The sequence below is a fragment of the Dermacentor silvarum genome, unplaced genomic scaffold, assembly GCF_013339745.2.
Source record: "Dermacentor silvarum isolate Dsil-2018 unplaced genomic scaffold, BIME_Dsil_1.4 Seq1125, whole genome shotgun sequence".
Lineage (NCBI taxonomy): Eukaryota > Metazoa > Arthropoda > Arachnida > Ixodida > Ixodidae > Dermacentor > Dermacentor silvarum.
The window spans coordinates 10,964-26,531 of record NW_023605586.1 but is presented as its reverse complement, the minus strand read 5'-3'; the positions used below and the strand labels follow the sequence as shown (position 1 = coordinate 26,531).

The 15,568-nt window shown below is 42.4% G+C and overlaps 1 protein-coding gene and 1 non-coding gene across 2 annotated transcripts in view; one reads left to right on the top strand and one right to left on the bottom strand.

Moving 5' to 3' along the window:
* The window catches only part of LOC119434494 (sulfite oxidase-like), a 24,652-nt gene extending 13,231 nt beyond the window's left edge, over nt 1–11,421 (top strand). The window contains 5 exon segments of the mRNA XM_037701642.2: nt 5,368–5,542; nt 6,519–6,721; nt 6,723–6,797; nt 9,491–9,506; nt 9,509–11,421. Of these exon segments, the coding sequence (XP_037557570.1) occupies nt 5,368–5,542; nt 6,519–6,721; nt 6,723–6,797; nt 9,491–9,506; nt 9,509–9,654 (615 nt within the window). The 3' untranslated portion in view covers nt 9,655–11,421.
* LOC119434495 (uncharacterized) lies at nt 9,784–15,568 on the bottom strand. Its single transcript, XR_007464557.1, has 4 exons — nt 15,539–15,568; nt 13,135–13,233; nt 11,486–11,553; nt 9,784–9,828 (listed from the first exon to the last, which is right to left on the bottom strand). It is a non-coding gene; the product is annotated as an uncharacterized LOC119434495 (transcript).

Below are 15,568 nucleotides of genomic sequence, written 5' to 3'. Positions count from 1 at the left end.
ACAAGTTCACAGTACTCCTTCACTCACTTCTTTCAAGTGCAGGTGTCTTATGGGCTAGTTGGGGATAAATCGCTCGTGCAGCGCTCAAGAACGCTGACACACTGAAGGAAACGTGATACAGCACTGTCATGTTTGAGTCTTTGTGTTCTTGTAGTTGAGCACTTGGAAAAAAAAAAAAAAAATCTGTTTGCACTATGTGCACTGTGTACAATGCATAGGAGGACCTGCGTCATACAAGACTTATGCATGCTGCTGCGTATACCAGGATTGCTTCGATGCCTGCTTGACAAGGAGCACGTACTGAGTCAGTGAAACTGTAATTGGCTTTTGATTTTTTTTTTTTTATGGAAAGAGCAGATGGTGTGAGTGCATGCATTGCAGGGAAGGGGTAAAGGTGGCATCAGTGCTTTGCGCAGTCGGTATGCTTAAGCTGCCCAAATCTCTTCAGCTTGCACTAAAATCCATCTCGCTGTGATACTATAAACTGTAGTCGGGAAAAAGATTAACTCAAAACCAAGTTCCTAATGCATCTTCGCAGAATGTGTTTAATTCACTAGTTAACACTTGCACTGCAACATTATGCCAATACGCAGTGCAGCATATGCGCTTGAAATAAATACATTTTGTAAAGGTGGACGACTGGGCCTACAATCACAAACTTTGTGTTAGCACTTAAAAAAGTGCTGCCATGCACATCAGCCACACCACAACCTCTGTGCACCCAACCTACTTCCTCGGTGGCACCGCCATGAAGACTGTTCGCCCTGGGTGTAATATTCAGCCCTTCTCTCGACTTTTCCGCACAAGTCACTAGGCTCGTCGCATTCTGGGATTTGTCACCTGTCTCTCCCTTCCCTGGGGACCTGAGGTTTTCAGAGCACTCTACACTTCTCTCGTACCACCACAGCTTGAGTACTGCTCATCAGTTTAGTCCCCTTACCAAACTCATCTCGCTGACAAACTTGAGCTTGTTCAGCGCCGGGCAACGCGCACCCTCTACTCCGATCTTTTCGATCGTCGCAAGCTCATGCCAGCCTACAAGGATCACCTCAAAGAACTTAAGTGGCGCACCCTGCAATACCAGCGCAACATTGCACTTGTCCGTCTATTCTGCAGGGCTCTGTGTGGCTCTCTGGAAACACTTATATTTCTTCTTCTGTCCGTCTGAACAAGCCATCAGGACAGCCTGAGCCCCATCACACCTGTACAGTCCAACACCGCAACTCCATTCTTATACAGAGCTTTCTCTCCATTAGGACTCCCGTTCCTTGCGACCATAGTGAACCGGCACTCCTGTGCATTGTGCACCGTCGACTTCCCAGTTGTTGCCCTGTATGTGCATGTGACATGCTCTGCAAGTGAGCAAGCGTGTTTGTGTGTGAGCGAGCGAGCGCGTCATCTAGAGCAAATTCCTGCTCTAGATGGCTGACTATCAGACGCTCTAGCGTACAGGCATGAGCCTTACTTTTTTAGCCTTGCGAGCTGTCTAGAGTGCCATGGTACTGCTAAGATTATTATTATTGTTATTATTCTTATAATGATCCCTAAAACCACATTGATGGTGTTGAAGCCAGCATGACACATAATACAAAATATTATTGGAGCTTCGTGAGCTGTCATTCTTCTAAAGAGAGCGCCAAAGAGGTGTTTTCATCTCTTTGATGTCTTCAACACTGTTGATGCCTTTGCAGAACATTTGTGTTGTGTCTCTGGTGTAAAGGATGCTTCAAGTAACCTTCCTTCTCAGCCTGGCACAGTGTTTATGCTATCAGTCAATGAAGACCTTGTTTTCAAGTGTATGAAGTGCCTCAAACCTTCTCTTTCTTGTGGTGTTGATGGTATTCCTCCCACACTGCTTAAGACATATAGAAGCATCCCTCTTGTCCCAAGCATCTTCCATAGCTCCCTAAAGTCTAGCATATTTTTTAGCACTTGGAAGGTAGCATGGATATTGCCCGTGCACAAATCGGGTGCTGCGAGTGCAGTTGCTAACTACCAGCCTATATCTATCTGCTGCATTGAGTCAAAAGTGTTTGAATCGGTATTGCCTTCCTGCTTTCTGTTAGTGCTAAGAACATTTTAATAGATGGACAGCATGGCTTCGTATGCAGACGACTTAAGAATATTTAAGACTATCAACAGTGTTCACGACTGCATTGGCCTCCAAAAAAACATTTTCTCACTCTCAAGCTGGTGCAGAAACAATAATGGTATGTACTCTTAAATGCTTCCAAAACTATGGTATTAAGTTACACGCGCAAAACACACCATGTACAATTTTCATACGCCCTTCGGGATGCTCCACTGCCCAGGGTCGATGAAATCGAAGATCTTGGTGTGTACTTCGACAAAACACTAAGCTTCTGTTCACGCATTAAATATGCACAATGTGCTCTTCACGCTCTTGGAATTGTATGTCGTATATTGCATGATGACCACTCACCTGTTCTGTTTCTGAAATCGTATGCTGCTGTGTGCCTTCCACTACTAGAGTATGTCTCTGTAGATTGAGGTACAACGTGCAAATCTAATTCTGACCTCACTGAATGCATCCAGAATAAATTGATATCTGTCTTCAAGCACCACTTTTGCCATTCTGGCAACCATAGTCCAGCACTCTCAAATGTACCTCAACTCACACCTCTAGACTCCCTTAAACCTCACCCCTTCGATTAATAAAGTTGTTAGTCACTCATTCAAGACTTATTAAATCATGCCTTTTCGTTCCTGTATAAGGTGGTCCATGGCATTATACTTTCCTAAAGCTGCGAAATTTTTCGTGCTGCAACAGTATACCAGGTAACATTCTGCATTCTCTGCCTGGCCTTGTTCCAATAAAGACTGTCCTATATATGGCTCGACTCCAAAAAACATAAGAATTGTGCCTGCATTGACATATATGTAGATAATCATGTTGTATGATTAACTGCAGTTTACACTTCCTTGTTTTCTTTTTCCTTATATGTTTCTCAGTCTCGCATTGTTCTCTGTACAGTTCTCTGTACATTTTGTCTCACATATTGCTTTTTAAGTGCACCAGTCAGAGGCCCTCTAGCTGTTTCTGGGCCCTATAATAAACATTTGATTGATTGGTTATTGTTATTGTAATATGAAATTGATCTTTAAATATGTACTAGTATATTAGTTTAGTTCAGTAGCTTTTGTGCAATATTATTATAGTGTGACAGTTTTTTAAAGCATCAATTAAGTGTAATAAAACACTGTTTGCTTGATCATATGCATTGTGCCATTAATTTGCATATTTTATTGCACATGCATTGTGCAATAAAATAATATGGCACAGCAATTGTTACATGCCTCACAGAACAAATTGAATGTCTTTCTCAATCAAAACATCATTGTAGGCTGAAAACAATAAACAAACTGGTATTTCTTTTTTTTTTTTTGTGGTGACTTGAAGTGTATAAATTTTAAAAATAACCTGTTTACATATTTTTTTTTTCATATTGTGCAAACGAGCTGCCCCATACATTTGAATAAGTGCTTCAAGAGTACGAATAAGTGCTTCAAGGCCTCCCGATGCAGTGTTGATGCTTCAAAACAACCTAGAAAAATTAATGTTCCATGGGAAAGATTAGACAGAAACAAGAATCAGGAGACAAGCTACGAAACTGGTAAATTTTGGCTGTTCTAAATGTCTCTTTGTGAGCGCCACAAGTGTTTCAATTCAATTCTTTTTTCTTGCCGATTTTCTCAGAACCCACTTACGCGTTTCATTCATGCACCAACAAGCATAATTATATATATAATACAGATTTTTCACTTATACTTAGCGTAGTTCCTACGTAGTTGGCTGTGCAACGAACTACAAAAAAAAAAAAAATCGTACGAGAGCTGTTGATATGACATGCCATGCTCGTGCAGGTGTTTGCAAAGTGACCTTGCAGACGACAACGCGAACGCAATCGCTGATGTCGATAGCTTGTGCAGTTATGTTACTTCAAGGAAACCGTTGCGGCAGGCGTACATTCATTAATCAAACGTGTTTCTTTATATCTAAAATAGCATACAGATCACTAACTTATTGTTTCAAGCTCAGTTTACAGAAGGCTGTTTTAGGCCGCACTTGGACGGTTGAAGACAAAATGGCCAAGCAACAGTGCACCGTAGCCGAGGAGCGAGCGTTGGCATGCGTCAGAGCTAGTATCCTGTGGTTGCGCGCCCTTTTCCTCCAGCCGACGCGCGCTGAAGCATGCCGACGCATGCCTGTGGTTGGGGCTTAAGGCGAGCGGGAAACGAAAGCGAGGGATGGCAGAGCCCGCACAATAGCGCCGGCGCAACCCTCAATCCCCACAGACTATAATTGCTAATTTTGAGTTACAGTAATACCCTGTTCACTCAAAGTTGTAAAAACCAGAAGAAACTTCAAGATAAGCAAAATTACAAAAATTGAAGCCAGCTGGTTGTGCATTGAGCACATAAAGCATTTCCAAAATTCCGCAGTAATATATTCTGTCACTTTCGCTTATATCAGCACCAGACACGTCGACGTCTATGGGCAACAGTTTTATTGACACTGTGCCAATACGACATACACGCTTAGCACTGAGTCAAGACAATTGACCGTAATGCAATATATATTCGAAGCAAGTCAACTGAGCATAACCGGTTCCAGACATCCAAGAAGCTGATGCTGCTACTTTCTACATTGTATGAATTCCGAACAATTTCACTTCGAAAACTAAAATTGAACTGCAGAAGTGTGTAGTTGTCACGCCCTTAGCAGACGCCCACGAGTGACGTGGCATTTACACCTCACCGTCACACGAGCATCCTTATCAAGCCCCAATCTCGCTGAAACGCTATGGGCTTGCATGCTGGCTTCTCTTGGGGGCAGCACGTGAGCAGATCGTGCCTTGCTGATCAAAAGTGAAAATTCGGAAAATTTTGCGGCCCCTCATCCATTTGCATAAAAGGCCAAATTTCAATGCAACGAAATTTCAATATAACAAAGCAAATTGCCGATTTTACCGATTTCGTTATATCAATGTTTAGCTGTATATACCAAGGATAAAACATAATAACCTGAGTGGTTCTGTATAGAAATATTTCTCCACAAAATGGAGACATCTTTGTACTTTCTGAAAGGCTTTAAAGGGAAACATGCATTGGATGTTAGCAGTGCTATTGATCAATGACTTTGCTGGCTTGCTCACATCACTAGGTATTAATAGCCATGTGGTTGTTGTGATAGTGCCACTCCTTCAACTGTGTCATGTCGTCTCTTGGTATGGACATGCAGAAAAAACCGAATGACCTCCAAGAATCCAGTCAAGTCTCAAGTGTTCTCTTGGTGATGGTCATTTTAATGTGTTGTACTTTGTTTTCCTCTTTTCATGCTCTTAGGGGGATGTATTGCTGGCATACGAGATGAATGGCGAGGAGTTGCCTCGTGACCATGGCTTTCCCCTGCGAGCTATTGTGCCGGGAATTGTGGGTGCTCGCAATGTGAAGTGGCTCTCACGCATCCAGCTGAGCCCTACAGAGAGTGAATCGCACTGGCAACAGAACGATTACAAAGGTTGGTTTGTGTACAAACTCACTAGAGACAAAGTGGCAGATGGAAGGGATGAATTTACAAAGCCTCGCCTGCTGCTTCAAGCTCGGTTAAATTGAAAGGCCTGGCCCAAGGCTTAATGGAACAAGAACAGCAGTTCGTATTCCTCATAACAGCCTTCCATTTCCTTGAGAACCCAGTAGGCTGCCATGAAAGTTGGTTGTATGTACTCAATGCAAGAAAATGGTGGCAGACCATGTTTCCAGTCAAAGTGTGCTTTTATCCTTGAGCAGCCACTTGGTCAGCCACACGGCATTTCAGGACTTCGTCATATACCATGTAAAATTTGATGTCATTTTGCCACATTTAGGGAAATGACCTGATGCAAAAGCGCTGCCATTTGTGCTGCAGCAAAGAAGGTGTAGTGGAAGTGCTCGGAATGCTTCGGATGCCATATGCATATAATGAACAGGCAGGTGTACATTGTCATAGATGAGCTAGTTTTGCTCATAGATGCTCCAGATGAGCAGATGTCTAAGGACCGTTGCAAATGCAACCCAGCTTGCCAACTGACTCGATTGTACGCTGTTAACCTGGATGGTTGGGGTTTGTGGTGTCTTAATGGTGCAAGTGACGAACACTCACAGGTTTGAACTTCCACTCCTGTAAGCACTGATCATCTCTTACTTGTAGTGTGCGTAAAGTGTACACTCATTTAGTCTCGGGGGTCCCCACCTACGGCAAGTTACCTTTTCATCCACTTTCATTTTTCTTTACTTTATTATAGCTATATTTCAATTAAACATAACATTTTACTTCCCCTATCCCTTCTCTGGCTTCATTGTCTGTCATTTTGTGTGATTGTCATTTGTGTGATTGTCATTTTGTGTGATTGAACAAAGATTGAGCCCCTTGGTTTCCCCTATTCTCGCTCAGTGTTTTAGAGAAGCTTTTTGGCCTATTTTTGCATAAACATAGTAGGAACTCATTCTGTGCGTAGGCTTCTGCCCATCGACTGACTGGGATACGGTGGACTTCAAGAGTGCACCTGCAATCCAGGAGCTGCCTATTACATCAGTGGTGTGCAGGCCACTTGAGGGTGAAGTGTTGACCCCCAAGGACGGCAAAATACATGTCAAGGGCTACGCTTGGAGCGGGGGAGGCCGCAAGGTGGTGCGTGTGGATGTGAGCGCAGACGGTGGCAAAAAACTGGATACCCGCCCATTGGAGAGCGAGGACACCTCTCTGTAACCGTGCATGGGCCTGGACGCTCTGGAAGGTAACCCATGAACACAAATCTCCCAAGGGGTCCTCATAGGATCACACATGACATGACCGATAGATTCCTACTTGACGCTCCACTGTAATCGCATCAGCATTGCCAAGGTTGGGCAAGGATTTTTTTCAACAGGTACAAACACTTTTGATGGCAGACATCAGTTCATTCAGCTTGGCACCGCTTCATATTCTGCCACAAATGTCAAGAGCAGTAATGATGGGCATAGGACGTGAGTAGTGATTGCTAAACATTGGCACTGTTGCTGTTTCCACTGTTATTGGGCACCTTTGAGAGCAAAGTTGCACAAGCTGCTGACAATATGCATGTTTTATTCAAGCATGTATGCTTGCCAAGTATTTTATGGTAGGCTTGCTGAAGACTGTTGTGCAAATGATGGCTGTCAACCAGCCAATGAAAATGGCAATAACTAAGTATTCCTACGAGCTCTTTTCTGAGTGATGCAGTACCTGCTACAAGAGGTGTCACAGAGTGAGCAGCTTGTGTTTTTGTGCCCACCATAAGAATGCCTTCTTCCCACAGTGCATGCAGATTTATCACCAAAGTCTGAATTGAAACACTTATGTGTGGTGTTGCGTTAGGTTTTACATTTCTTACTTGCTACTTACTATTAACAGTTGTTTTCATTCCTCTGTGGTATGTAATTAACCAAACCTTCCACATGCATCTTCCAAATTGTCATGGTCTCATAGTGATGACCTTTCTTTTGATTTTCACTTACACATTGCCCAGTCTTTAGTGCATTTTTATTTCTTCCACTTTCCAGTGGCGTGTTTTTACAGTGAAACTGTTAGCCTCTAGTTGGTCGGGATTTTTCATGGCATACTCATGCAAAAAGCGGCAGCTGGGAAAGGGGTTTGTGTTTGAGTTTACGCGTAACAGAATTATGTTTTGTCATATAATCAAATTACAGTAGGTTGTGTGCAAGTCATACCTTATGAATTTTCTGACAATTGAGAAATTCAATTAGTTCAATAACGCAGTTGTGCCAGGTGGAGGACCCAAAAACAAACGGCAGCTGGAAGGCTTTTCGCGTTTGAATTTCTGCGTAAACAGAATTGTGTGTTTCTCGTATGTTCTAATTACAAGCTGAAGCTATCATGTCTGCAGGCTGTGTGTAAGTCATACACTTTACGATTCTTGTGATGCATTTTACTTTGAGAAATTCAATTACTTCAATAACGCACTTGCGCTAGGCAGAGGGCCACCTAGCGGCCGTGACGGCTCAGACAGACCTCGAACGGCAGCTGGAAAAGGCTTTGTATTTAGTTTCCGCGTAACAGATTTATGTTTTCTCGTATACTCGAATAACAATCCGAAGCTATCATGTCTGCAGCTTATGTGTAAGTTGTACTTTATGTATTTTTGGACACAATTCACTTTGAAACATTCATTTAGTTCAAAAAGGTACTTGCCCTTGGTGGACGGCCTAGAAGAATTGGGATGTATGCTGCACTTCCATGCATGTGCGTGTGCACCTGACGTACATCGCTTGTGGTGGTGGTACTTCAAATTTTTCTATACTTACTGTATAGAAAAGTATTGAGTATTCAATTTGACAACTAAAATAAAGGTAACTTTTTACAGATAGTCATATAATATATTTGAAGATTTCAGTAATTGTGCATCCTTAATTTTGTTTATTATTTACATGGAGTTTAAAATAGCAAATCAGTGGTAGCTGAACTCAAACCACTGCATATTGTGTGCATTGCTGCACCAATTTAGCTTCATCACTGGCTGGTCTTGTATTTCTGCTGAATGTGCCTAAACCGCATCACTTGCACGTTACATGTAGACGTTCAGGGCTCAATTTTGTCCATAGCTGGAAGGTAATCTGCTTTTTTTCCACTTTGCTTACAATTAGGGAGAAATTGGTGCCCACATGAAGTTAAAACGCTTCAACTCTCTAATTTTCTTTTGAGTTCAGTAATCGTTGGCCTCTGCAAGCACAAGCTAGTAAGTTTCTATATGTTCAGTAGTCCTACGTGGGTAGTGCAATGCAAGTGACTGCATATTCCAGGAGCATTTGTCAACTTGCACACAAGGTGATTGATTAAATGAATCAATTAAACTGGACGCTGGAGTACAGAAACTACAAGCCAGTCTGATAGGACTGACATGACACATTGTGCTATGACAGTACGACTTCTTGTAGAAAAGTTTGCCATGGCTACATGTATTTGTGGTCAGGGATTATGACACAGCGACACCAGCAACAGACATAATTACATGGTATCAACTGCAAACAGTTGCAGTAAAATGAAAAGAGAGTCTCCGCCGTTTAGCATTTGTGAAATGTGCCACTCAGACTTTGCTGTTAAGTTTCAGCAGTCATCCGACATGTTGCACTTGTCTAGCATACTGTGTTCTTGAAGTGCATTGAATTTATCTATATTATGTTACCAGCATAGCTACTAAGTACAAGTTTAAATTGCACTCTATATAATCTTTGCTTTATTTTGTTTGCTGTTATTCTGTTACACCTATTTGCAGCATAGTCACTGGTCCTTGCAACTGCAAATTAAGATACAAGGCCTCTTTTGATTAGCCTTGCTAAGCAGGCTGACACCTTGACTAGGCTGAATATTACTCATTGTTTTATGTAGAAATGTGTGTGGCTGGCCACTGCATACAAATACTTGACGGCTATGTGGAATGTTTCTGCTTTACAGCTCGATCTTCCAGTGCCCAAGGTGCAGACAAGCTGGAGATTGTGTGCAAAGCCGTCGACTCATCATACAATTCGCAACCCGAAGGTGTTGCCGGTGTCTGGAACCTGCGAGGTGTCCTCAACAACGCCTGGTACCGCGTCCACGTCAAAGTGAAACAGTCGTAAAAGTAAAGGCGGGCGCATGTCTATTGCAGTGGCCTTGGGTCAGCTCCAAACAAGCACACGCTCCACAAAATGCCGAGACACATATCGCTGGTCGAGCTGTGGAAAGTATTCTGGGTACACAGAGGAGCAGGGAAGCCAAGCACTTCCAGAGGATGGCGATTGACCCGACGCAACCTGCATTAACAAATAGATTGCAACTTAGAGCTTTGCCCAAGCTATTTGCCCTCATGTACCAAACTTACAGTACAATTTATTGTTTACCGGTTGTTCACACCATTTCACAAATGTTGGTCATCATGCTTGCAGCTCCACTCAAAAACGTGACCATAATAATGCCGCTCATAAGTGCAATTACTAAGCATTTCTCTTGGAATTACCTATGTGAAGTGAGTGGTCATTGAAAGTTGCTCAATGTGCCTTGTATTGCTTTGTATAGTAGCTCAAGCAAGCTAACAATGCATTTTTGGCGTAGTGCTACCACACAGGGAAACACAAGTACAAAAAAAAAAAAAAAAGATGGTGGATAATGTTGGCCTTCATAACAGTCTCCTCCAATAAACTTTGCTCTACTGGCCTTTTATAACTGTTAGAACTGATTTTATGCAAAGTACTTCGTTTAAAAAAAAAAAAGGAATGCAAAAGAATGATAATTAGTTTGACAACCAAAAGCAATTTGCGGAAAGGCTTTTGAAGAAAACATTCCTTATGATTTTGGATTCAAACATTTTAGGAAGACTTTTTAAAAAGTGCTGCTATATTACAAGTTAATTTTTTTCAAGGTAGTTGTTACTCATCCCTTTAACTTGTGTTACTCTCTTGCTGTCCTGACCCACACTTATTGAATATCTAACCCGCATTTTTTAACTCCACTTTATATCTGTTTTATATGAGAAGTACGTTTCCAGTTTCGAAATGCGATAACAAGCAGTCACTAACCCACACCACACATGATCACCCTAACTAAAGTTCTTGATCAGCAATCTAGTTTCTAGTCTTGCCAATTCTCTAGAATTGATTTGTGGCTTTTGTAAACTGTATTCACGCAAGCCTCGGCTGTTGCTAATGGACACCGAGATTCTAGTTATGGTTCCCGATTGGCACACTATCTTCTATAACTTTTTAAGCACATTAAGTTTATATTGTACAGGCAATATCTCCTTTACTCAATAACATGCTAAAATGAGCAGAACCCTTTACTTTTTTGGAAGCAGCTTGCAACTAATTTCATAAGTATTCAAACATTGGAGATAGTTTTTCACATGCACATCCACTGTACAAGTGTTGGAAGTTTTCAAGTTCTGTGTGCACTAATTAGCGTTACGTGACAGTGATATTTAGCACCTTTCTTATGTGTAATTAATGTATCTGAGCCATTTTTTAATCCACTCACACCTGTATGCACTGGCATTGATGCGGTGTGCAAGCTGTTTACAGACTAGCAGTATTAATTCATTTTTACACTAACTGAACAATGAAGGTTCTGTTATATCCCAGCTATATAGTGAAACAGAACAGTCTCTCGGGCTGAAATATGGAAGCACCCATTTCTTTTCAGATGTGCTAACTCGCAGCTAGCTTTCATATTTAGGAACACTGCATTGTGTACGCTGTACAGTGCTTGCACTGAATAATGCTTTACAGTACGCTCATGCAGTGTTCTGCAACTTGTGTTTCTGACCTTCTAACTAGTCATGGTTGCTTATAAGATCCCAAAATATATATTTGTCCTTTGAACTGAAGGCAATAAAGCCCTACTATTTGTCATTACTTCAAAGCTTTTCCTGGTGTATTTGATGTAAAGTCGGGTAACAGACAAGCCAGGCTGACTCACCGATCACCTGTCATGTCATTGAGAAATTTTGCATACGATGGACGCATGTTGTGAGGCTCCACCACGGCCTGAAAGACAGGAGAAAACTTGCACAATGTTAAAGTCCAGGTGATTTGCCATCAACAGCCATAAGAGCATTGCAAATGATGCAGTCAAGAACTGGTGGCATGGATGTGCGAGAAAACTTGCATTCTTTAACAACTATTCTTTCAATGGCTACAAAGTACAGCTATAAATGTACATCTTTCTGGTAGTTTATTTCTTTGGGCACCTTTGTGAAGCTCATCATCCTGTCTGAGCTGCATGAATAATGCTGCAAACAATCCATATCCACCACATTTCATAGTACACTTTCTTACAGTCCAAGGAGCTTCGGATGTGAACAGTAGGTTGCTTCTTTGTTTTTCCCAAGAACGTTTTAATAATAGATTGTCTTAATTCTGTTATTGTAGGTGCTGTAACAGAGCACTTTGAAGTTGTAGCACATGCTGGCCAAAGCTACTGCAGATGCTGCAAAATTTCAGACTTCAATTCAATTAAATTTGAGTAAATACTCTGGTGGAAAATATTCATAGTGCTGCCTAACAAGTGCACAGAAAAAAAAAAAAATTTAGTTACTCAGCAAAAAAAACTGCACATTTGGAATTCCTTCTTTATGGCTTACAAAGCAAGAAAAATATTCTTTAAAAACAGTTCTTCACTTTTCACGACACTGTAAAAGCAGAGGTCTGTACAATGTGGCGCAGCACAGCTCTGGCAAATGTACTGTGTCCACTTCTCTGCTGACTTATGCTGTAGTGCTGGCGTATATTCAAAACAAAACCGACTTGCACAAAATTCCAAATAAATGACACCTTCTTGTTGCTAAGAAAATCATTTGCAAACATTTACACACATTCTGAAGCTGCAACTCACGTAATACGATCATGCAGACTGCAACTCTGAGATTGCTTGAAACACTGTTATATCTATTTTTGCGCCACATTCTTGTGTGGGAATAATGCTTTCTACAGCCTGCTGTGCACACAGCGGGTAGGATGTACGCTTTCCACTGTCTGTGAAAGAGTTAATGACTTTAGGGAGCATGTTGTAAATGCAATTCAAGTCAGCCAGTACTCAAAGCATTGCCTTTTGCTCCAAACTTTGTGTCTAGCACGAGTTCCTTGAGATATGTTCTCAAAATGTAATCTGAAATGGACCGCTGTTTCAGTTAACAGTTTTCCATACTGTATTTTTTCCACAGTTCAGAAACATATTACTGGTACAGCAATGCATTTCACTGCAAATTTCGAGCGCTTATTTTCGGAGTTCCTAGCTCTACTAGTAATTTTAAAGACCACACTGTATATTTCCAGCTGATACCATGGTATAATCTGTACTGTGATGCACAGTTATGTTCATTATGAGCTGAAACACGATGGCCATGGTCAATAGGCTCAAAAAACTGCATGGCAGTGCTGACATACAAAAAATTGTTTTAGTAAATGTCAGTAATTGGAACGGTGTATAGTGCTCCCAATTTCGTAAGTTGGCACCACCGTGTAGTCTTGGGGCTCTTTCGACCATGCACACCGTGTTGCAGCTCACATTGAACGAAACTGTAGATGCGATGTTGACAACGCTTTGCAAACAGCAAGGCTTTAACTTACACAGAACATCATGACGCCACATCCGAGGGCAAACAATAGTTCAGAACCCCATGCTAATGTGGGTGCATAGCCTTTCCTTGCTGCTTGGCAGTACAGCACCTAGAAAAAATCAGGCATGGAACTGATGTCACGTGATGGCTATGATTTTACTTAAATGGTGCCTAATAGTGCTTCCAGCAAGTGTTACAATGAATGGCATCTATTTATACAACTGGAACAGCCAGACTATGACATATGTTTCTTCATGGTGATTCTGATCAGCAAAGGCACATAGTGACACAATTCTGAGCACTGCACTGAACAGCTACATCGCTAAGGACCACCAGTAAAAAAAAAAATCTGAAAGCTTTACGGCTCAATGCATACATGAGGTCTCGACTCTGGAAGCTTTGTGCCTGAGGTAGGCACAAAGATTTATTGACTGTGCCTACGATCAATACAACATATGCCTGCAGGTTAAAAGCATATCCGCATCCAGTGCCAGGCTGTGAGTGGTACTGGCCAATGCTTCCAGGGCTGGTAGTTCCTCTTTTTTTTTATCCAGTAAGAATGTTTGCATCCAGTGCACTGTACACATGATTTCCTGGATTATAGAGTGAGTGCCAAGTGTGGACTTTATTGTTTTCACATGTATGCGATCATCATCATCATCACCTTTCATCTTCTGTCCTCTCGTTCGGTCAACGCACGTTTTCAAAATAATGGGTTTGATCGGCTTTCCTCTGGAGGAGGTTGCTGTTCTTCCTAAAAATCGTTGCAAGTGAGCACTTGCCAAGTCTTTTTTTCTCTGTCTGTTGTGGTATGGTGCTGTTTAACATCTACCAGCTCACCCAGGCTGAACAAGTGACTGCTCCCATGAGCACAGTATGTTATTTTCAAACGACTTGCTCGTTGGCTAGCATCACTCGCACGCTTTTGTGATGATGATGGCAGTCTGCTTCACGATGCATGCAAACGAGTCTGTTGAGCAAGTACTACAGACCTTGGCAGAATATGAGAGCTGTCTCTCAAAAGGAGTCTCACCGAGTACTAGTGTGCCAGCTCAAAGCAAGCAAGTGCCAGCGCATTAGAAAGGATGCATTACACGCTGAGCTTTACAAAGGGTGCACTAAATAGCACAGCGATTAACTTCTGTCCAAACAATTTGTATCAAGCTAAGCTAAGTTAGCACTATATCAGGCATGCAGTGAAATTGTAATAAATCTGCATGGGCTCCTGCGTGAGTATGAAACCAGTTTCAGGTTCAGCAGGATATTGCGGTGCAGAAATACTCTGAAAGTACCATGTTACTGACAGGGAAGAGATTCTCAGTTTGTGATTAAGCGCATCATTCATGTTTTGGTTGTAGTTTTAGCCTAACAGGCATGATTTCACAACAAGGTCTAAAGGCCGACCCACATGGAGCGAACTTGCCTGACAAACTTTCGGCGGCGAGCGCCGGCACGGCGACACGGCCTTCGTCGTGCTTGCTGCACACACATGCAACAAAAAACAGGCGGTCACCACCAGGCCGCCACTGCCATAATTTCCACCGGAAGTCTGAGGCAGTCGAGCCCTGATTGGACCGAGCTGCCTGCATGTGTTCACCGCTTCCGGCGGGCAGCTGGCCGCCGGCTGAATATCAAGCCCGGCTTGATCGACGGCGAACAGATATGTTTTGGCCACTGGTCTCTGGGCGGATGCTGCCGGGTGGCCGGCCGCCGCTTTTTCACCAGAATTCGCTGCATGTGGGTGGGTCTTAATGCAAACATTCAGTTTTACTTAGCAACTTTGCTGACATCGCACAGTGAACCAAAGTTTGTTTGGCGTTGCCAGGCTTTTTCCACACTAGCTCCCATGGGCCAGCAAGCCAACATTTGTTGCAGCTGAAATATTGTTGAATTCATTTTGGCAAGTTTTGACTGTGCAATTCACCAGAGGTGTGGGTTATTTTCACTCTTTTTGTAACTTCGTAACTATTTGTATAATTTCAAAGAATAACAAGCAAAATTGGCTTTGGACGCAGACTAGATTTTAAGACAACAAATTCGTGCAAATTATGCGAAAATGTAGATGGCACTGCAGCACAACAATGAAAGGTCTGTGTACAGCCTTAAAGCAAAATTGAAATTGGGTGAGTTGGTACAGCTGCATAATGTGACCTTGAGCAGAAGCTGCACTTCTTGTGTTTAAAAGTAGTGTTGTCTAGCTCTGAAAGAAAAAAAAGCACACTGTCCTGTCCCCTCCTTTCACCCAGTGCGTTCTGAGGCAAACTGAAACACTGCATAGCCTCCCCAGTTTGTCAAGTAATGGCAAGGTCGGATAACAGTGACAAGCTCGTCTAGTTTCCTCTAGCTGCTATGCACCTGTGCGTAAGACGCTAGAGTGGCCAGGCTTGGCTTGCACTTGTCCTTCGGACACTAACCTCGATCAGCTTCCAGGTGAGGTAGAGTGC